The 24,742-nt window shown below is 34.8% G+C and overlaps 1 protein-coding gene and 1 non-coding gene across 4 annotated transcripts; both read right to left on the reverse strand.

Moving 5' to 3' along the window:
* Positions 1-57: 57 nt before the first annotated feature.
* On the reverse strand, positions 58-21,055 carry LOC115711386 (uncharacterized). 3 transcript variants are annotated; one of them, XR_009686954.1, is made up of 3 exons: positions 20,932-21,051; positions 20,520-20,677; positions 58-732 (listed from the first exon to the last, which is right to left on the reverse strand). XR_009686954.1 is itself a non-coding variant. In XM_030639718.2 (3 exons), exons 2-3 carry the CDS (start codon positions 20,581-20,583, stop codon positions 15,620-15,622), a joined length of 369 nt encoding a protein of 122 aa, XP_030495578.2. In that variant the 5' UTR covers positions 20,584-20,673; positions 20,932-21,055; the 3' UTR covers positions 15,452-15,619. The 3 variants fall into 3 exon arrangements, 2 of the variants coding, with proteins under 2 accessions (XP_030495578.2, XP_060968178.1); XM_030639718.2 differs by lacking the exon at positions 58-732 and adding an exon at positions 15,452-15,924 and having other exon boundaries at positions 20,520-20,673; positions 20,932-21,055; XM_061112195.1 differs by lacking the exon at positions 58-732 and adding an exon at positions 15,452-15,924 and having other exon boundaries at positions 20,932-21,053.
* A 3,029-nt stretch (positions 21,056-24,084) lies between these two features.
* LOC133036423 (small nucleolar RNA R71) lies at positions 24,085-24,191 on the reverse strand. The gene has a single exon (XR_009687081.1). It is a non-coding gene; the product is annotated as a small nucleolar RNA R71 (small nucleolar RNA).
* Positions 24,192-24,742: the final 551 nt, after the last annotated feature.

Genomic DNA, 24,742 nt, shown 5'->3' on the forward strand with positions numbered 1-24,742 from the left:
AAAAAACATTAATTTTGGTATTCATCAGTGTTGTTACATTACATGAGAATAGTGTTTCTAAAATTTCTCAAAATACAGTTGTTGGCCAGGCTGATGAATCAGTAAGTTCAACATCTATTCTGCATCTGCAAGACATAAGTGTTAGTAAAAATATAATTTAAAAAGAGAAGCAACTTAAGAAATTAATTTCATTGCACAAAATGTACATTGTATAGATTAAAGTAAAGTGGTACATTTGTATAGATTAGAACAAAGTGGTTTTTTTCTAGAGAAAGAATGGTAGCAATACTATTTGAGGCCTCCGTATCAATAGTTTTTCTTTCCTCTTTCCCTTATTGTATATACTTATGTGTGTCTATCTAGCAAAAGCATCCTCCATACATATATATAATATATTCAATATTCATTAACATGGAAGGCCGCGTTTTTACAAGGATACCTACAGTCACATTCTGTCCTGTACAATACAATATATACAGATGATTAATCAAATATAAAGTTTATATATCAATTGCTCTCATTTCACCGTGTTACACTTTTTATGTGGCCATATGATATCACATTTATCATTGCATGATATAGGTACAAAAGATTTTAATAATTAATTACCAGGAGCTTCAATTGGTTTGTAATTTTTAATCTCACAAATCTGGATCCTGAAAATCCTTCCATGCAAGAAAAACAATACAATCCAAGAGCACAGTCTCCATCACTTTAGCATTCATCTAGCAACTACAAAAACGAAAATTATGTAGTTAGAAGAACTATAGTATATATTATCTAGTAATATATATTTAGGGAGTGGATTTTGTCCTGTTATGCCAAAATAGGGAATACAATCCTTTATTGTACTGTAGCCGTTGGATTGAATTGGGGCATGATTTAATGGCTGGGGTTAAAGTAAGGGTAGTTAGGGGGAGAAAAATAGTAACTGGTTGGTTTTTTTTAATTTTAATTAATTAATTTTTAAAAAACTGGCAATGATTGACGTTTGATGTACGGGTGACAGTTACAAATTTTTAAAATACACTAAATAGTGGGTTCGTGGGTTGTATTAGGGCATAGTTCTTTCTTCATATTTGTTCACACTTCTTCACATTTCCTTCTCCTTTTTCACATTTTGTATTAGGGCAGTACGTTCGGAGTTACTGTACTTCATTTTTTGGTTCTCCGGCTCTGTCTCCGACCTCGGTGTACAAGTAAGTTTCTCCAAATGTACCAATTTTATTCTTTTTTAGCATGTTTGTTCGTTCTTTAGTTTGGGTATGTGAAAAATTGTCTAACATTGTTAAAGAAAGATTTAAACTTTTGTAAAGATAAGTGTTGTTCTTCAATCGTGTATGTGCATTTAATTTTGTTTTTGTGTTCCATTTTTGGTTTATTAAGTAGTTTTAATCCTTTGTACATGCTTTAAATCCGCTTCGTGAACAAGATTTGATTCTCAGATTGCTGAAATACAAGGTACATGTGTGTACCTTTTTTGTTTGTTTTTTTTATTGTGAAAGTGTTTTGGATTAATTTATACCCTGTGTATTAGGGGTCTTTGTTCAGAGTCTGTTAGAGTTAGTTAATCACTGTTAGCGGTTGTTATTTTTCAGTTAGTGAAGATTGCATTTCATTCTTTTTGGTTATGGTGTGTACTCAATATATAAAGGACTCTTCTCTTGTACTCTGAATATATGCAATAATACTCAATATATTCAGTTAGTGAAGATTGCATTTCATTCTCTGTTTTCACCATTATCACTGCTATGATTCTTGAATCATGAATAGAAGGATTAACAATCCTAATACAGTGAAACAATTTTAACAAAAGAATGTAATGAAAGAAATAAAAGCGATGTAAACATTGGTATGTACAGTGTTGCTTTAAAATAATTGTGCTGAAAAATAATTGTTTTTCGAAAATCAATTTTGTTTGGTAATTTGGTAATTTTATTGTGAAATTATTTTGGATTCACGTGTTCGGTCATTTTGGTGTTTATTTTTTTTTACCCAAATGTTTTACCCTTTGCTGCCCTATATTGACCCAAAAAAATTTTTGAAAGAAAGGAAAACAATGGAATGGTGATGACTGTCATGTATTGAGTTAGGTAAAGAAACTATGGTCTTAAATTTTTTGTTTCAGAATGTTACTTTAAATGTGATGTTTTTTGTTATCTGTTGGGTAGTGAGTGATTGTTGTACTTTAATTACAAGTTTTAGTTTGGATTTTGCTATTGTTATAAATTTGTTTTAAAAAATTAGATGGTTTAGACATAAGATTCATGAGTTAATGAAATACACTATTGATAAAAACTATGACATTTTTTATTTTTTGTGTAAATCAATTATCGGAGAATTTATTGAAATTGGTTATGACAGTTAGTAGTTAAGCATTGTTTTGTTAATTCTGATATTAAATGTTTTCCAACTTATTTTTTACTCTGTTCATTATGAACTAAGAGGTACAAGGTACCGAGATTGATTAAGCATTGTTGAGTTTGTTTTTTTTTTTTGGCTTTGGTCCTACAAAGATAGGGAAACCCGTGATTATATTCATAGTACATGTCATTGACCCCTCTTGGCTCTGATCTTGATGATTTAAGTGTTAGCCAAAAAGGTTTAATTTGTGGCCAATTAAGTCTTACAATTTCATGGATTTAGTAATTGTTTTTCAATTCAGTCCATTTTGTGTGTTAAAAAACTTGGATTTTACCACATTTAATTCTTGTTTGAGAATTTTTTTTATAAGCCCGTTTAGACCTATTTGATAAATATGGTTCTGCCAAATATGGTTCTGTTCATTATTGTGTATGGAAGTTATTGGTTAAGTTTTGTTTTGTTCATTGTTTTGGTTGTGCAAGGTTTAGATTGTTTGGAGTAGTTCATCAATTGCTTGGAAGCAAAGTTTTTTGTGTGTCAAACATCATATGTTTTTATCTGATGTGCATGGTGTGTTTGAAGTCTGAATTCTGGGAATGCTTTTTGTTTCGTATAATTTTTAAGTATTGGAAATCATTTAGTTGAAAAGAGTTTCACATCATTTTAATGTACTTGAATGTGTAACATGCAAGAAGGATGAATGTGTGTTTGAAATCTGAATTTTTTCAATGCCGAATGGTTAAGTTGATTTGATGATATTTTAGGTGATTACAATGAACGATTTTCATTGTGTTTTGGTCAATTATTTCTTTTATATAGTGTATTTGCTGAAATATGTAGTCCTTATCATTTAAATTTGTTTATCTTTAATTTGGTTAGGTTCATCGTACATGGCTGGAAAACGCAAAAGGAAAGGGGCAAATGAACCCGTAAAGAAGGATGTTTCCCCCGAGCCGAATGATAATGCGGTTGCTTGGAGAAATTTCTTGTAAGTTTTGAATTATGGATAGTTGTTTACTTGTGTGAATGATGTTTAACATTTATTTTATTATATATTTGATTGAAATTATGTCCATATGTAGCAATGCGAACTACAAAGCCCTTTGAGCAGTTGAGAAGGGATTAACTGAGAAAGAGGTTTGATGTCGACTGTTACTCAATTTTTTTAAGTCAATTGTCCGTAATTCATCGTAATTGTTTGACATACTTTAACATGCTTTACATGTACTCTGGAGAGTATGTAAGTTTGCCTCATATTTCAGGTTACTGACAAATTGAAAGTGCAATATAAAGGTTTCACCGACGAGGAGAAGTCTGAGTGGAGAAACTATGACCCTAACCCTACTCCCGCTAAGGAGGCAGTGCAAACATGGGGGAGGAAACCAAAGGCATCTGATGGTAAGGGGAAGAAAGTGGAGGTGGATGAGGAAGAGGTTGCTGCTGAAAGTGAAGAAGCATCTGTGTACGGTCGATGCTCCTTCAACCGTTTAATCAGGATTTGTAAGAACCTGAACCTGAAGCAGAAAGATGTGATCCAAAATGCTGGATTTGGATCATTCATCAAAGAGGATGCACCATACATTGACACCCGACTAGTGAGTTGGTTAATCAAACATGTTGACCCAACCAGTAGCATACTGGATTTGTATGGAAGGAAAATTCACTTATCTGCCGCGATGTTCGGAGATGTTATGGGGGTGGAGGACGGAGGGGATCCTGTAGTCACCGAGGGTGATAGTGACACTCGATATCTGGAGGAGATATTGAACGTTGTCGACTACACCGTGTCGTTAACAGGTTTGGAGAAATCTTTATTGGAGTGCGTTGAGGCAGACAGCCTATTTCTCATTAAATTTTCTTTGGTGGTGATAGGGACAGTCCTAGCGCCAAAAACAGGCTGCGATATCACTTCGGGGTACTTGAACTCTCTTAGGGTTACCAGGGACATTCGCCACAAGAACTGGGCAATTGCCGGGTTCAGGTATCAGATGAACTCAATTTTCAAATTGTGAAATAAGCATACGAAGAATGTGTCTGGCTGCACCTTATTCCTCCAGGTACATTGATTTTGTTATCTTTCATTTATGCGAATGTCTTTATTAACTTTATAATATAATATCCTGATTTATTAGTTAAATGTATTACTGATACATTGTTTGTTTGTCACAGTTGGTGTACTTGACTCACGTGGAGTGGAACTTTGGATATGTTGACCGAACAGTGCTCCCCGTTGATTTTTGGGGTAGTGAACAATGTAAGTCCGCTTACAAATTTTTGAAAGACAATGGGGTCCTAACAGCGACAAGGTACATCGAATTTTTGTTATAATGTGGTAGTGTGATTTTAGTTGATATTACTTATTTTGGGATTGAAAAATTAAATTTGTTTACTTTATTATGTTTAACAGATAACGCTCACTTTGAATCCCATAATACTGTCCAACTACTACTCCGACTCGGAAGGATAAAGAGCAGTGACCACTTTGTCAGCTCTATCAAAGAGTTGAAGGAGTACTTCTCCAATGAGTTAAAGTCTCAGTTGAGATCATTTTCTTTGAAATTTATGGACAAAGGAGAAGGTGTAGGTTGTATTGACCGAGATTTGGAGGAGGATGCTGCTGGGGAAGTGGGGAAGAAGGCGGAGTGCAGCCAGGCCGTGGAGGAGTCCCCGTTGAAGTCCCATGTCCGTTCGAAGACTAATGTTGTTGGTCAATCCGAGGAAAATGTGGTGGAATCAGTAACTATGCCTTAACTATCTGCTACAAAATCTGTTGAAGATGAAGGTTATGCACATAAGACCTTTGAGGATGATGACTTTGATATAGCCGAAGTGGCGTCTTTCTGGAATAAAGGCAAAGCCTTCGTCAAATCAAAGAAGACACAGTCGGAGAATGTGCATTTAATTGAGGATGAATTTAACGATAAGGTTTACGAGCAATTTATTGAGTCGGTCAGAACTGTTGTCGGGCCGTTCAAGACGAAGGAAGAGATCTCCCGTAACCAATATGGGTTTTACAAGTTTGTTTTTATCAACACATTAGATCCGGGGTAAGTAAATGTTATTTTTCTATTTCTCATTATCATATACTTATAGAAATTTTTAATAACAGTTACATTGATTACAATTGAATCAGATATGTGCTTGCAAAATTTCGAAAGTTTGAAGTGGATAGGAGGTGCATGGCATCGTTGCGACCCTTATCAGAAGTTGAGGGATCCGTAAGTGTGAAAGTAGTTACTAAATATGTATCATTTATTGTACATTCTAAATCATATTTCATTTTGTTGCAGATCATTGACTGTTTTTCTATACTAATGAACAAGTACCAACGTGATAGCCGATTACCTGACCAACCTCGTGTTTGGTACATGCCCACTCGCATCTCGGTAATTGCTTTGCTGTACAACTTATCTTAAATTTTGTACTTCTTGAGTTTTGTTGTAATTTCTGTTACTTGACAAGATGAATAATGCTTTTGCAGCAAAAAACTCTCGGTTCGTTTAATGTGAAGAGGATTGCGAAAGAACGAGAATGGTCAACACTATTTTACGAAGACAACTTCAAAAAATGCGTCAATGTACTTCATCATATACACATGGCCGTTCTCAATTGTAATTTTGAAAACTGAGTTATGTTAGCGATGCATATTGGTCATTGTAGTGTCGAATATCTATAGGGTCTGTAATTTGAATTTATTTATGACTTTATTGTTCCTCTATTCAATTGTAGATGTTTGTGCCGTTGTTGACGCTAGAAGGTGCACCACATTGGTTTGGTGCCGAACTTAATATGAAGTCCAAGGTTGTCTTATTTCTGGACTCGCTACACACTACAATGGATGAGAAGTATCGTGTTGACGCTACGAAAGAAATGGTAAAGTTGCAAAGTGTCATTGTTCGATGTGAACTCATTCTTCATTGAATCTAACTAATTGTATATGTTTGCAGCTATCGACGTTGGACCTTTTGTTTGATGAGAATAAGTCAAAGAATGTGACTTTTGTGGATTTCGGAATTGACAGTACAGATCGCGGGCTTCCTTAACAAGACAATGACCGAGATTGTGGTGTATACGTGATGAAGTACATGGAGGCTGTGGCTAATGAGGAAGTAGTAGTTGATCAGGTATACCACTGTTTAGTTAGTTCACAATGTACTACCCAAGTTTGATTGAGATTAACGTTGTCTAATTCAAATTTAATTCGGTGTTCTACTGTCAAGTTGATTAAAGTTAATTACATTTTCTAAGTTTTTGTTTTTGTTTATGTATTGTCCCACAGTTTCACCCGATTGAGGCACGTTTGGAAATCGCTGCGAGGATCATAACTGATGAACAAAATGAAATTCGTACCAAAGTGGTTGAAGATCTAAGGCTGCACAAGGCAGCTCATTTGCATCATCCTCGGCCCCTTTGCACAGTCCGTCAAAGTCTGCACGCGATCCTCGGTTCAGTACGGCGAAGTCTCACGACGCAAACATGTTTCCCCTCTCAAGAGCCTCCCTTAGGATTCGGTCTAGCAAGGCTAAGACTTCATATGGTGAATAGTCCGTAAAAAACTTGTGTTATTATTAGGTTGTGTTATTAGTGTGTTGTTTAGTTTGGATTTGGGAACATTTGGATTTATACATCTGTTTTTATTAGTTCACGTTTGGAACTTGTTATTATGTAGATAGACTTGTGTTTATTTTAGTTTTCAGAATATATTAACTTTGAGATTGCACCACACTTAGCAAATCTTTAGACTCACACCATATTAAGTTTGACATTATACCCATACTTGATAAATATTTTGTCATTACTGTTTAAAACAAATCATTTCCCATTTCTTTTTTCCATCGATTCTAATTTGATGCAAAGTAATTTTAAGTTACCGTAATGATATAATTTGTACATGATTGTACTTCACTGAAATTATTTAACCCCAAAGCTTTATGATTTGTACTATACCATTAGAAATCACGACAAAGGTGACTTCTTAATTATTTGAAGAAAATCATGTTAGTTACCAAATCTTTGTACTCATTGAAGTTTAAACTGAGTTTTGACAACATATGTACTATACCATTAGAAATCACGACAAAGGTGACTTCTTAATTATTTGAAGAAAATCATGTTAGTTACCAAATCTTTGTACTCATTGAAGTTTAAACTGAGTTTTGACAACATATTAAATTTCAGATTGAAACCATACTTCACAATTATTTGTACACAAGGCTGAAAACATATCAAGTCCCATTACTTTAACCAAATGTAAATAGACAATAGCCCCCTTAGCAAATACCGTAAATTTCCTTTTTCATAACATATTAATGAGAAAACATATGGAATATAGAATATTCTCATCGCGCTACTTCACATAACAAATATGAAAAATGTGCATAACATATAATTTTGCAACTTCACATTGAACCCATTTACGAAAATTTCTACACAAATTAGAAAACATACAATTTTGACAACGAAGTGGGTTCTTTTAACCAAATGTAATTTTCATCATCATCCACACGTATCTATTAAGTTCTACACAATTAAGTTGAACATTATTTTTGGAAACATAAGATATACAAAACATACTCATTTTGCGACAACCCATATCTTTAACGCAATATAAGTAGGACAATGATGAAAAGGAAAATAAAAATGATAAACATTAATTTTTTAATTAACATTCTCATTGCGTTTCTTATCTTCCTCCAAAATCTTGATTTGGTTTCTCAATCCAGGTGTAGCATCTGTACTTTTTTTAACATGTGATTTATCGATCCAACAAAAGTAATCACATCCTCGACTTTCATCGTTCTCCTGAGTTGAAAAAAACCATATTAGTTTATCATGGCTACCTAAGTAATGCAAACATAAATGACAAGTACTTTTGAATCTAAAAAGACAAAACTCTTACATAGTGTAGACATCCGAAGAATCGACGACTAGGATTTACTCTACTACTATAAGTCCAAACATAAGCTAGATCACCACAGTAGCAATGGGGGTGTCCCTGAAGTGAATTTCTCCAAGGTGAACCACCCCCCTCGAACCCGCATGAGTCTTCTCCACCACCAGCCACCATGTTCGATGTACTATAATTTGTGAGGTATGCAATTTTTTTTATTTGTTCTAACTATGGTGGAGATAATGTGTGTTACTCAAAAGGAAAGGGGGGACTTGTTTATATATGGCTGTTCGAAATGAGTTAGTAGGGGGAAAATAATTTTTTTAAAAAAAAAACTTTTTCACTTACACCTTTAAGTTGATAAATCTTGGTGCCAAAAAAAATCCCAATTTCAAAGCCTAATTCGTACAACATAATAGGGCATGGCTGACTGTCTCGTTGGGAAGTGTATCATGTCATGTCACAAGCAGTCCTTTATTTTAAAATAATAATTTAGTGCTGTGTGAATTGACAAAGTACAACGATTGAACAAAGTACGTCCCATTTTACACTGGGATACACTGGGTCCATATCATCATTTATGTGGAACTGCTACAGTGAACATCCTGTTACTATCTCTGTCTCAATCTTCATGCCGAAAATTACTATCTCTGTCCCTATCCTCCTAACGAACTCACTGAACCCATTCGAGTTACGGTTCTACTGAGTGGCACTCAACCGTTGGTAGTACTCACACTATCGCTGGCGGTGTTTATGGGTCCCGTGACACATAGTATATACTCAGGTTAGCTGTGGTGTACCGGAGTCCCTATCCTCCGAACGAACTCATTGAACCCAGTAGAGCTAGGGTTCTACTGAGTGGCACTCAACCGTTGGTAGTACTCACACTATCACTGGCAGTGTTTATGGGTCCCGTGACACATAGTATGTACTCAGGTTAGCTGTGGTGTACCAGAGTCCCAATCCTCCTAACGAACTCACTGAACCCATTCGAGCTAGGGTTCTACTGAGGGGCACTCAACCGTTGGTAGTACTCACACTATCACTGGCGGTGTTTATGGGTCCCGTGACACATAGTATGTACTCAGGTTAGTTGTGGTGTACCGGAGTCCCTATCCTCAGAACGAACTCACTGAACCCAGTCGAGCTAGGGTTCTACTGAGTGGCACTCAACCGTTGGTTGTACTCACACTATCACTGGAGGTGTTTATGGGTCCCGTGACACATAGTATGTACTTACGTTAGCTGTGGTCTACCGGAGTCCCTATCCTCCTAACGAACACACTGAACCCATTCGACCTACGGTTCTACTAAGTGGCACTAAACCGTTGGTAGTACTCACACTATCACTGGCGGTGTTTATGGGTTGCGTGACACATAGTATGTACTCAGGTTAGCTGTGGTGTACCGGAGTCCCTATCCTCCGAACGAACTCACTGAACCCAGTAGAGCTAGGGTTCTACTGAGTGGCACTCAACCGTTGGTAGTACTCACACTTTCACTGCCAGTGTTTATGGGTCCCGTGACACATAGTATGTACTCAAGTTAGCTGTGGTGTACCGAAGTCCCTATCCTCCTAACGAACTCATTGAACCCATTTGAGCTAGGGTTCTACTGAGTGGCACTCAACCGTTGGTAGTACTCACACTATCACTGGCGGTGTTTATGGGTCCTGTGACACATAGTATGTACTCAGGTTAGCAGTGGTGTACCAGAGTCCCTATCCTCCGAACAAACTCACTGAACCCAGTCGAGCTAGGGTTCTACTGAGTGGCACTCAACCGTTGGTAGTACTTACACTATCACTGGCTGTGTTTATGGGTCTCGTGACACATAGTATGTACTCAGGTTTGTTGTGGTGTACTGGAGTCCCTATCCTCCTAACGAACTCACTGAACCCATTCGAGCTACGGTTCTACTGAGCTGCACTCAACTGTTGGTAGTACTCACACTATCACTGGCGGTGTTTATGGGTCCCGTGGCACATAGTATGTACTCAGGTTAGCTGTGGTGTACCGGAGTCCCTATCCTCCGAACGAACTCACTGAACCCAGTCAAGCTAGGGTTCTACTGAGTGGCACTCAACCGTTGGTAGTATTCACACTATCAGTGGTGGTGTTTATGGGTTCAGTATGTACTCAGTTCATCAATAGTATACTGGAGTCACTATTCTCCTGACTTTATTACCGTAGTCACTTTCTGTCTCAAACTACTACTGTATTCATAACATTAAACTGTTTTTTTTTTTTTATTAAATATCTATATTTGTATAGTATTCAAAATATTATTATAATCTTTATTCCAACGATTAATACGTTAATGTAATCTTAAAAAAATTATTGTAATATTTATTCCAATGAATAATATTTTAATGGAATATTAAAATCCTATTTAATAATAATATTGAGTTTTCATTATTTGTAAACATCATAATTTAATTTCTTATTCATTTGGCCACACATGTTTATTTGGACATAATATCAGGATATTTTTTGCTACATGTGACAAGTTTATGTGGCCATTGTTGTTGTTTAGGGATGGGAACAACATTTCACTTATTTAAATACATAATTTTTCTAACCACAATCAACCAAACCATAACAAAACCGATCATTTGGTTGGTTCAAATTACGTCTTCCAAGAAAAATTTAATAGTTGGTTGGGTTTGTTGAACTTACGTTTTTTAATGCATTGAAAAAATCAGATTTATATTGGGATTATATCACCCCATCTTTAGCCGTACCAGTTTGTATCAATTATTATTTTTTAATTTTTGACAAGACTACACAACACAATCACATCCACAAGTACTATATATACCCCTCTACCTCTCCTTACTCCTTCACACCTCAATTTAGTATTGTTTTCTTTGCTAGAGAAGTCACTCCTTTTCTGTAGACGTATGTATAGGGATAATATATAAGAAAATAAATTATGTATCGTTGTTGCACCAAAGTGAAGATGTGTAAACAGAAGGATTGGTATGCACTACAACCGTGTGTTGTAGGTGCATCAAGGGAATTTCAGCAATTCAATCAATCATCTCATAACAAATTTGGGTAATAACTCAACTCTTTATGTCTATTTATTTCAATAGTATATTATTACAAATTGTTTCTTAAAAATTTATGTATGTACTACGTGTATATTCAGGAAATGTTGACGAAGGCTTCAGATGGGTGGATTAGGCTGGACGGAACTACTTCCAACACCGCCAAATATGCCATCCAACTGAACCTCAACCTCCCGCAGTCCACAAGGCCACCGTGGGATGAGTGTTATCATATTTGACACAACCGCCGGTGCGCCAGACTCTCGAACAAAATTGAGACGCGGGGAGGAAAACGTCAACGTTTTTAAAGTCTTAGGTCAAATAAAGCATCATGTAATAAGAATACCGATATTATAGTATATTCACAAATTTATCTCACTACAATCTATATTTACAGTGTAAAATAAAGCATCCTAATTAAATATAATTTCGGATAGAACTACGTTATGTACAAATTGTGTTCTATTGGGTATGTCTTTCTAACTATAAACTTAAATTTTATTTGAAATGGAACTATGTTGACCAAATATGTGCCATTGAGTTTCACTATTTCCAATAAGTTATCAACAACAATTGCAATGTAAGATTTTATAAAATAATTCCCTAATAAAATAAGTGTATGTCATATCACCTAACTTTGTACCCTTCATTACTCACAAAAATAACTTCTATCTTTATAGCGAAAGTGATTCCTACAAATTAATTACCAAATATAAATGATTTCTTTATTCTAATAACGTATTTCTACGTAAGTCCTCACATTCTCAGTGTATTTCAATATGTTTAAAGTTTTTAAAATATGTACGTCAAAGTCTGTACACAGTACGTCACTTTCAAATTTCAATAATGCGTGACCTGTGGAGCATATTTGGGTTTGATGAGAACAAATGAAAAAATATTTTCAATTTAAAAATCTTATTGGGATATTTTTGCGTGTTCTACTGTGGTTTTAATATTTGATATGGTATGAGCTAGGGTTTTGAAAGTAGATCGTACACCCTACTGATGTGACCTTATACGGATTGATGGTAAACTATTATTAAAATAATTACATATAAATATCAAATAATTAGTAATATGATGGAAATGAACATGTTTAATTTTTTAATTTTTCATTTCAAATTTGAATAATCCGCCCATTTCGTTGGGTTTATCCAAATACCTTTTTTCAATGCATTGACAAAATCATCTTCATTGATAGGTTGTATAGTCTAGTCAAATCAGGTTTTAAATTTAAATATTTAATATTAATTTTACCATATCGAAAACTCTACACATCAAATCAACAAGTACTATATAAAGGTTATCCTCCCTCGTTCACAAGTTAAGTCATTTTTTTCTTCCCTACAAAATTTATAGATATATGTATAGCGTAAAAAATATAAGATATTAAAATATGTATTGTTGTTGCACTGCAATGAAGATGTGTAAAAAAAAGGATTGGTATGTACTACAACCATGTGTTGTAGGTACATTAACGGAATTTTAACAATTCAATAAATCATCTCATAACAATTTTGAGTAATAACTCTACTCCTTACATCGATTTATTTCTACCCTATATCATTAGTATTTCTTTCTAAATATTTTTATGTATGTACTATATGTGAATGCAGGAAATGTGGACAAGGACTTCGAATGGGTGGAGTTGGGTGGATGGAACTACTTCCAAAACAGCCAAATCTGTCATCCAACCGAAGCTCCCCTTGTCGCTGTCCACAACGCCATCGTGGGATGAGCGTTGTTAGATTTGAGGGACCGAACACGGGTGCGCCAAACCCTCCAACAAAATCGGGACGCAAGACGGATTTATAACATTTGAGTTCCACTTAATTATGCCTAGTTGCAATTTTGTAATGGTAGTTGGTTGTTAACTTTTATTATTGGAAAATTGTAATGTTGAATACTTTATTCTAATGAAGATGTGAAAAATTGTAATGTGGTTCCTACAAATTAATTAGCAAATATAAAATATTTCTTTATTCTAATAACGTATTTCTACGTATGTCTTTCCAACCCTAAAATCAAATTTCATTTCGAATAGTACTTTGAATATTGAACCTCCTACAGGCAGAGAAATAAATTAAATGAAAATATGTTTGGAATGTATTTCAATGTACGTCAGAAGCTGGATCTCCCATATCTCAATAAGTTCAAGTTTGAAAATAACGTACATCAATATATGTACAGAGTACTTCACATTGTAAATACAGTATGGTGCAATTTTATTTACTCAATATTTGAATATAATGAGATAATGAGATTTCTTTTCAAATGTAAACTATAATTTCGGACATATTTATTCGTACAATACTTTATTTTAATACAGTTTAAACCATTTCCTATTTAGGAGTTGTACTAATTTTGGACTACTACCCATTCTTAATAGTCCCCGTTCTTAAGTTGGTTGGAATTATTTAAAAATTGTCCAAATAATGTAATCTTCTTAACCAAGTATGGACTATTTGCTGTAATTTTAAATTCTAAATACTCACTAAAAAAACCAGAGGATGTCTTATCACTATTTAATTTATAGTGTACGTCCCACTGTGTACTTACTGACATTAAATGGGGTATCTCCTATACTTTAAATAACGTACGTCAGCGATTTCACAGTGTAACGTGAAATCAAACTCAGTACATTATGACATGCAGATCTCATGGGATTCCCTGATTTGAGTTAATTAGGATACTATATCAAAACACGAAACCTACCTATATTACTTAAGGAGATTTAATATTTTTTGGGTTCTAATATACTAATATGACCTTTTTCTTATTAAAAATTGGACAAATCAATTAGGTAAGAATTAATACGATAGTAGTCCCTATGATAGTATTACCCAACGAAATTAACAAAACAAAGTTAATTAACTATGATAGTAGTACCAATAAGGATTATTATGTCAAATTTTATTAAATTATTTACTACTGAAATGAGTGGATGTCATATCACATTTTTAATTTCACAATTTCAACCATGTACTTATTATTTGAAGATGGTGATGTGACATTTTTATACGGCCGTAATAAATCAATTGACTTCATTCATTATGTCTTCCATGTGTACTAATACTTTAAAGTATTTTATTTTTACTTTAAATCTTGAAATTATTATTTAAATCATAAAACCGTAGGTTTATTTGTTTTTAATATAAAAATGTCACATCACATAGTACTTTTCCGATATTGCTTAGATTTTGTTTGTGGGATTTGATTGACCACCTCCTTGTATTAAAATTGGTTAACTAGTAAATGGGAAATTGGGATTTTTCAGATTGTAGTAAGTGGATATTACCATTGTGAAAATTTATTAACTATTAAATGGTTAAATTGGGAAACAAAAATCCATTATTATTACATGAACCCAATCACGTGTACATCAACCCACCAAACCACTATATAAGTAAAGGTTAGGTTATCCAAACAAAGCATTTTTTTCAAACCCCGTTTTACTATTACCTAAATCAAATGGACCCTTACCAAAACCTCAACTCTTTTGAAACAAGCCCTCAAAAATCCCCACCGCATCCTTTTTCTTCCACAAGACCCATAGGTACATCGTCACGGAGTCCAAGACTCCATTCAGCCTCCATTTCAGGATGTCCTAACTGTGCAAGGCTCGAGACTGTTCTCCACAAACACGAAAAACTTATAAGGAAGGCACATTTAAGAGCCACGGAGGCCAAGCAGGAGTCATACAAACTGGCAGAACACCTCTACGATTTAGTCCATGCCATGCAAGAAGCCAACACTTCAAGAGAAAAATTGGAGGGTATCATGGATGACATTCTCGACTACACCGAGGTCTCCATACCCCACTACCCACTTCATCCAAAACAAGAATCACCAAACACAACTCCAAGAAAAAGTCCTTCACGACCAAAGTCCCCGTTCAGAGACAATAGCCCTCCGTCTCAACGGAAGTTCCCTCAAGTTATAGAACTTGATTGAACATCCGTTCCATTTCAATCGTGGTATTTTATATATATATAGTGTACTTATTTTACAACTCATCTCATATGGCCGTTGAATCGACTTTTTGTTAGACCATTTAATGAGATTGAAGCACTTACCTCCATTATATATATAGTTGTATGTAACTCTAATATATTATTTGAAGTATATTTTCTTTTTGTTTGCAGTTGTGATGTCACAATTATTCACTTCACTTTTAATTCCACAATTAATTAATGAGGAAAGTGACATTAATACTCCAAAATAAACCAAAGTACAAATTTCATAACAACTACTCATAATACATTATAGCTTGAAAATATAAAATAACATAACTTGGACACTAACACAGTGCATCATTTACTGTTTTTGGGAGAAGGATCCACTCCTCCTTTGTCCCCAACTTCTATATCATCTCCATTTCGGTCCTCACCTTTGTTAGTCGAATCATTCACATTGTCCTGTTCGGGTGATTTATTTGCACCAGAGCATTCACCCTCATCAAACAATGAGCAAACAGAATTAAGGATAGCCTCTTCATCATTATCACCATCAGAATCCCACATGCAGGGAAACTCATTAACACAGCAAAGTTCTCTAACTTGCTGCCCAGTGAAGCATTGTCCCGTCTCTCCATGTAGACATAAAGTAGAAAAAGCTTCTGTGAAAGATTCATAACGAATTATTTTTATGGACGCATCAGAAGTAGTGTTTTTGCTTACAACATCTTCGTACCTACTATAGATACCTTCATTTGGTCCATTGAAAATAATCCAGTGTGGACCTGAACTCATACTTGATATATTGTAATGCTAATAACTAAATTACAAGTTAATTTCTCTATAAACTTGATGCTGGATTGGAAAACGTCTCAAGTGTGTTATATAAGGCGTGAAGGATAAGTTATAGTACGTTTTTTAGTTAGCTGTACTCTATTGGGAACATCTGATGTGTCAAAAGAGGGGTGGTTATATCTCTGAATTACGCAATTAAATACACGTGTAGACGTACGGAGTGTGGTCAAATGTCAACATTATTCATCAATCCCGTTTTTCCCAAAAACCTAATGTACTACGGTAATGTTCTAACGTACGACGATGGTTTAATTCATAAGAAGATGTAGGTGAAGGGCCCATTAATATGAGCCCAACATATATAAATGCCCAACATATATAAATGGGACCAACTACCCATTCTACTAAAAATGTCATTACTTTAACCAAAAAAAAAAAGATCCTTACTTTTCAATCTTTATTTTCCACAAATAAAAAAATGTACTATTACTTTTTTCCTGACGTACGAAATGGTTTAATTCATTAAACAAGGTTGGTAAAGGTCCATTCATATAAGCCCAACAATTTTAAATGTTACCACCAACCCATACAACTCAACAAAATTTCTAAACCCTAAACTCATACAATAACCTTATTTTCCAATTAATTTATTCAAAAGTAAATGTAATTGTACTATTTCACTGTTCTAAAGTACGGAGACAGTGGAATAGAGTTTCCAATTTTGCAAAGGCCCATTAATATCAGCCCAACAGACTTAAATGTGATCACCAACCCATATTACTCTACAATCTGAGGCATTCAATCTCATAAAATCTAATTTCACTCGACTCACCACTATCTTTCCCTTACTCTTCATCTCAAATTCTTGGATATCAATAACAATCGAACACTCTACTCCAGTACATTAACGTCGAAGGAACAATGGGTTACTTATCAGTAAGTGCTTTTTTTGGATCTTTCTCGACAACCATTCCTTATCTATTAACTTTATCATTTAAATTGTTAATTGAAACAGACACAATATGGAGGTCGAGTCTCAAGCAAAGACATGAATGAGGAACAGACCTACGAATGGGAAAGCATAACAGCAGAGCTAAACATCACAAAACCAGTGAATGAGATTCAAATATGTGACGTCCTAGGCAAGAGTCTCGACAAACTGGGAAAATGGGAAGCATTCTACGAAATTTACGCGAAACGGATGGGTTTCGGCCCAAGAAAAGATGATGTACGATGTTCTCAAGGAGTCATTCTAATGCGCAGGTGGGTTTTTTGTTCCGAGGGTTACAAAAGAATCACAATAACGGAAAGACAAAGAAGAAAAAGACCTCATGATGTCACTAGAACCAGATGTCAGGCAGCATTACTTATTTTACTCACACAACCATCTAACACTTGGAAATGCAAAGAGTTCAGCACAATACACAATCACGACCTCGCTTCATCAAGTGAGGTACAATTTTTGAGATCATACCGAGTAGTGTCCGATGGATTGCTTGCCCAAGTTAGGTCGATGAACTCCGTTGGAATTAAAACTGCCAACATAATGTCTCATGTTGCTTTGCAAAGTGGAGGTTACGAAAGAATTCCATGTCAACTTCGAGATGTCTACAACAGGGTTGCTGGTGCCAAGCGAGAAGAAAAGATAGAGACGGACTCAGAAGGAGCATTGGGATTTCTTGATTGTCTCTCAGAGAGGGATCCAAATTTCTTCGTTGTATATCAGGTGGACGAGGAGAATCGATTGGCTAACTTATTTCGGGCAGATGGAAACTCACGTGTCGACTATGTGGCTTTTGGGGATGTACTAGGGTTTGATACCACCTACATGACAAATGAGTACACTAAGCCTCTCACTGTTCTCATTGGCGTAAACCACCATTTCAACACATGCATCTTTGGGTTCGCTCTCCTCCTCCACGAGAAGCTTCAATCCTATGGTTGGCTACTTCAAAAATTTCTCGAATGTCATGGAGATAAGAAGCCAAATGTTGTAGTTACTGACCAAGATGTGGCCATGAAACAGCCCATGATGGAACACATGCCAAATGTTACACACCGTCTATGTGCTTGGCATCTCAATACAAATGCTTCCAAAAAGGTTAAAGATCCGATCTTCTTGAAAAGATTTAAAGATCTAATGTACAACTACTACGAGGAGGAGGATTTTGAACCAAGATGGTTAGACGTCATCGAAACCCAACAACTAACAGATAATGAATGGTGCCAAACAACATTCTACACAAGAAAACAGTGGGCAGAAACTTATTTAAGGGGTTCATTCGTTGCAGGAATGAGAACCACACAACGTTGCGAATCGATCAACTCCACCCTAAAAAATTTTTTAGAGAAGAATTATTGCTTGCGTGAATTTGTAACAACCATAGATATGACAGTCTCAAAGCTCAGACACAACGAGACTGCAAATGACTTCAAAAGCAGATGCACTCGACCTCACCCACCTAATCCTGCATGCTTGACCACGTACTACAACCAATGTGTTGAATTCTACATAAGAACTATGTACCACAAGGTTGCTGAGCAACTTGATGTAGAGAATAATTATTTTGTCATAAGTCAGGAGCAAGAAGGAGAGTGGCAGATATACCCCATTGGAAAGTTTCAGCATCCGGAAGTCCAATACCGAGTTCATTACTGTGAAGGCCAACGAGCACTACACTATCGCTGCATGCTATATGAAAGTTAGGGGTACCCTTGTAGACATTTATGGGCTACAATGAAAAGATTAAACAAGAGAAGAATACCTAATACTCTTCTGATGAAGCGATGGAGCAAATCCGCGAAGACAAATCTCCACCTACATTTTAACCCCCCGGCACAAGAACAACAACACATTTATGAGATGGCTAGGTTTGGATCTCTCAATTCACTAACTTATAACTTCACTTTCTATGCAGTTAAAACAGAGGATTCGTACACACGTGCAAAGGAAGAGATTGAACGGCTAACTCTAATGTTCAAGGAAGAATTTGAGATGAGTTCCAATCAAGAAGGAGAGACGCCACAACCTGGAAGATATCGTAACAACCCCAACATTATTAAAGACCCCAAAGTTGTGAGAATAAAGGGTACGGAAAATCAAAGGGAAGGACCGAACGGGGAGCAGATGCCAAGAAACTCAAGACATTGTCGCATTTGTCGCTCATCAGGCCATGATTATCGACGGTGCCCAAACCGTCAACAGAACACTCCAACGCGTATTTCCCGAAACCGCCTTCCTCCACACAAGAATCATACTATGGTCATTCATATAACTAGCTATTTTTAATTGTTGATGTTTTAAGGTTTATGACTTTAATTATTGCTTCAAAAACTCTAGATTTATATACTTCATGTTATGTTTGCCGTGTTTAAGGTAATTATCTCAACAAATCTCAAAATTATAATTAATGAACAAATAAATTATTTTAGCCCAAAAAAATTCAACCTTATAAGGTCAAAATTTCCATAGTAATTAATTTTTTTTATACACAATAATAAAAATAAAAATAATACACCAACGTAAAACTCAATATATACCAACACATAATTTCATAATTTATAACAAATTATTCTTAACAATGTACTACGAAACAAAAATGAATGTACTCTGTACGTGATATTTTGTACTCGGTACGTGATATTTTGTACACTAATTTTACTAAACAACATGCATAAACAATTAATGTACTCGGTACGTGATATTTTGTACCCAACTACAATTCCAAAATTACATACTTGATGTAAAATACCAAAATAATCCCACTCTAACAACATGGACCCACTGCCTACAGTATATTTGTACAATTAACTGGCACGAACAATAAAGCTGTTGTACTTTTTCCTACATTAACTAACGTAAACAGTAATTTAATTGTACCTTTTTATTTTTTAATTAAAAAAACAGCTGTACAACCGGTTAACAAACCTAGAATAACTGGTTGCCAACTAAATTAAATAATTAAAAAAAAAACTATTCTAACGTGAGACCTACCTGCCGTACAACGGATTCCAATCCGTGATTCACACTTCTGGGCACAAAATTGTTCGCCTATATATTTATATATAGTTTTATTTGTTTATATTCATTAATAAAGATTTCAGTTGCAATGAGATTAAATCTATAAACCTTTATAACAATGAATATGAAAAACAGAGCAACTATGACCATAACAAAGCTTGGCTGAAAACCCATTGAAGAGAACTAAAGGGTTGAAATTGATTATGGAGTTTGAAATTGGCTAGTTTATTATTTCGATTTTTCGGAAAAGTCCAAGTTTGAGTTTTGATTTTTGTCTGAAAAAACAAAGAGGAAACTCTCCATATGGGAAGGGGATAGCAGAAAAAGAAAAAAAAAATTCAAATCATGCACCTAGAATAAAAGAAACATACATTATAATGAAGCAAACAACACTGATGCTAATTCTAAGTCAGAAAAAGGACATTTCTGCCCTCAGCTTACCGGGGTTTGCAGGCGGATAATTTTTCTCAGATTTAGCAGACTTTCCCTCTTCATCATTTCCCATAGTCCAGTACCGACTTGGATTGTTGCAAATACAAAAATTTCTTGATAGATGAATCACACTATTATACAGATATTTTGAAGGCCAACCTAGCTTCCTACATCAAATGGTACACATGTCAAATTGTAGCTAGAAAAACAACTCGAACAACTTTTTCTAAAAGAGCAAGACCCTTTTCTTCTTGATGTTTTCTTAAATGAAAGAGGTTATGAAAAAAGAATAAAACAAGAGATAACATGACCAAAACCCCTAAATAAATAAGGTAATCATCAAAATACTAACGTAGTAACTTTACGCAAAATTAGATAAACAACTTCACAAAATCTAGAGAAAAATAAAATGGTCTCTTACCTCCTTACAGACCAAATCAACCAACTTCACAGAACCAGAAAGCAGAAGCTCACAAAGGAGATGCAAAGATAGGGAAGATATATATATATATATAGAGCTAAACAAACCTGATATCAAAAGGATCTTCAACTGAGTTCTTTCAATTCAAAAAAAAAAAAAAAAAAAAACACACATGCAACTTAACTTACCACACCTGTCATTGAATAGTTGACAGGTGTGACAGGCGTTATCTCATTATAAATTATAAGTAAATAAATAATTAATATGGGTTATGAAAAGCCCACGTATGTAACACCTTACCACACTTGTCATTGAATATTTAACAGGTGTTGTTTAAGTTATAGCTAAATAAATAATTAAGAAGGGTTATTTTTGTAAATAGCCTATGAAAAGCCCAAAGAACTATTCTCCTTTTTATAAAGGTTTATAGATATATATTAATTTTCCACAATAAAACCATTTAATTTAGTAAAATATAATATATATATATATATACATAAAGCAAATAATAGTTATATATAAATAATAGTATTCATATACAGTATTATAAAAGTATATATAAACATATTTGTGCATATAAAAATATAAGTATACACATTTATCGATTATCGAGGTACAACAAACATAAAAAGATACATACACACAAATATATTTATTTATATTTATATATACATTAAATTCTAAGTATCAATATATATAAAGCATACATATATTACATACCATCACTGTCGTATTGTCGAACGTCGGTGTCAAAACTCTAACTAGCATTAACTTCAGAGAAAATAGATCATCAACCTGTACATAAAAGAATATGTAAATATTTAATAAAAAAATATGAAATATGTAAATAGTGCTAAGAAATAATAAAACAGTTGTGGTAGTGATTAATTCTCACAAAACTTTGTAGTAGTAGAATACTAATACACTGTTATAGATTGATTTTGTGGTTTGGATTTTTGAGTGTTGATAAAGCTGTTGTGATGTTAGTATCACAATATCACTACTGTATAATTTTATACTCATATATAGTCTTATACTTTAGGGTTAATTATATCAGTACAATATGTATAATTATAAAATTTATTTAATAAATTAATACAAATAAATGTATTTTATAAATAGTACTTTTCAAATTGTCTCTCAAATTGTAATATCTAAAGTCAATGATAATTGATGAGTAGATATGATATTGTTAATAAACAAAAATTGTTTCTATAATTTTTCTTTTGCCCAGTAATTCGTGATTGACTATTTGACTCATTAATTCAGCATATAAAATAAAAGTTAATTATATATATATAATATATACACAGAAGTAATATAAGAGAACGCGCTGGGTTGGGTTGTGTAGACTTAAATTTTCAAAACCCATAACCAAACCATATATAAACGGCCCATCATATTTCAAAGCAATGAAGTACGGCCCATATTTTACATAATCCTTTAACACAAAAAATGGGTTGGGTTGGCCGGTTTGGTCGGCTCGGCCCGTATTCTGTGCACCCCTATTTGGCATTGTTGCCTTTTTATCATGGATTATGTGATCGAACAGGTGGTCTTTGATCCCGGCTATTGTTGCTATATTTTTAAACACTACGCAAGTATACGCAATCAAGTAGTAAATCTCACACAGGTGAGGTCGATCCCACAGGGAATTGGATCAAGTACTACTAAATTATACTTATAATTCTATTCGGTAAATCAAAAGCAATTATGATTTAAAAACAGTAAAATATGAAAGAAATTCAGAAAACTTAATAACACAGTTTAAAGTTGAGCAAGATGAGACAATAGGGAGGAGAATCCTGTTGTTGTTTACCCAAATCGTTAATGTTTAATTACCATTCCTCAATTCTTGTTTGTGAAATTATCTTAATTTGTTCTTAATTTCATGTTTAAGATTGATCACCTTGTGCATGTTCTATGATCTCAATTCAAAATCTGAAAAGTGAGAATTGAGAATGCTAAAATTAAGATAATCGATGTTCTATGTGAAACGAAAGTATTTACATGACTTATGTGACGAGTAGATTATTGCTTAATGCTGATTTCATGTTAGTTTAATTAAGGAATTAATTAGATAACATGTGATTTAGAATCTAGAAGATCTGAAAGGAGCTAGGTTGTTTCATAATCTGTCATTCACTTCAAGAATAGGATAGTAATTAATCATTAACGATTTGGGTAAACAACAACAGGATTCTCCTCCCTATTGTCTCATCTTGCTCAACTTTAAACTGTGTTATTAAGTTTTCTGAATTTCTTTCATATTTTACTGTTTTTAAATCATAATTGCTTTTGATTTACCGAATAGAATTATAAGTATAATTTAGTAGTACTTGATCCAATTCCCTGTGGGATCGACCTCACCTGTGTGAGATTTACTACTTGATTGCGTATACTTGCGTAGTGTTTAAAAATATAGCAACAAGCTTTTGGCGCCGTTGCCGGGGAATTGTTAAAGATTAATATTACATAAAATTATACTAACTTCTACTTTGGTATATTTTCTCTTGCTGAATTTTCTAACCTTTTTCTTGCAATAATTTCTTGATCTATTTCAGGATTCCTAAGTGCATGCGCCGACAAGGACAAACAGTCATATTACCAGTTGACCCTGAAATCGAGAAAACTTGCAGGAGGAATCGAAAGAACAAGAGGCAAGAAAGAGTTTCAGCAACTGCTGAAACATCAGAGATCATGGCTGCCAATGTGAACAATAATGCTGGAAACAATGGGGGTAATAACGGTAATAATGGAGGTGCCGTGGAAGATCAAGCTAATGGCCGTAGCTTGAGAGATTACATTCTCCCTACTCTGACGGGAGTGCAGTCATGTATCAGGCCACCGGCAGTGGATGCAAACAATTTCGAGATTAAGCCTGCCATACTACAAATGGTGCAGTCTTCAGTCCAGTTTGGTGGACTCCCTTCTGAAGACCCCAATCTGCATCTATCGAACTTCATGGAGTTATGTCAGACCTTCAAAGTCAATGGGGTTAGTGATGACGCCATCCGTTTGAGACTGTTTCCATTCTCACTGAGAGAGCGAGCAAAGAGTTGGTTGATCTCCTTGCCACCAAATTCTATAGCAACATGGACAGACTTAGCAACAAAATTTCTGTCTAAATTCTTCCCTCCAGCAAAGTCTGCAAAGCTGCGAGGAGAAATAAACAACTTCTGTCAGCAAGATAATGAATCTCTCCATGAGGCTTGGGAGAGGTTTAAAGATCTAATCAGAAAATGCCCTCATCATGGCATAGAGAAGTGGATGCTGGTTCACAATTTCTACAACGGGTTGGTTGGTAACACTAGAACTCTGATAGATGCAGCAGCTGGTGGAGCTTTTATGAGAAAGAGTGCTAATGAGGCTTACGATCTATTGGAGGAGATGGCTCTAAATAATCAGCAGTGGCCAACTGAAAGGAGTCAAACTAAGAAAGTAGCTGGTGTGCTAGAGGTTGATGCCATCACAAAATTGACAGCTCAAGTTGAGGCCTTGACAAAGCTGATTGCAGGGCAAGCTAAACAAGCCCAAGTTATTTGTGAGATATGTGGAGGCAACCATTACTTTTCAGAGTGTCAGGCAGATGTGGATAATTTGCCAATGGATCAAGCAAAAGCCATTGGGAACTACTCCCAAAATAATAATTATGGGCACAACCAACAGGGGTTCTACCAGCAGAGAAATCAGCCCCAACAAAACCAACAACAAAGTCCTAGTGGCTCCAACATCCAAGCTGATTTATTGCTCCAATTCATGATGGAAACTAGAGCCTCTATTAAAACTCTAGAAACTCAAATGGAACAAT

Source organism: Cannabis sativa, chromosome 3, assembly GCF_029168945.1.
Source record: "Cannabis sativa cultivar Pink pepper isolate KNU-18-1 chromosome 3, ASM2916894v1, whole genome shotgun sequence".
Lineage (NCBI taxonomy): Eukaryota > Viridiplantae > Streptophyta > Magnoliopsida > Rosales > Cannabaceae > Cannabis > Cannabis sativa.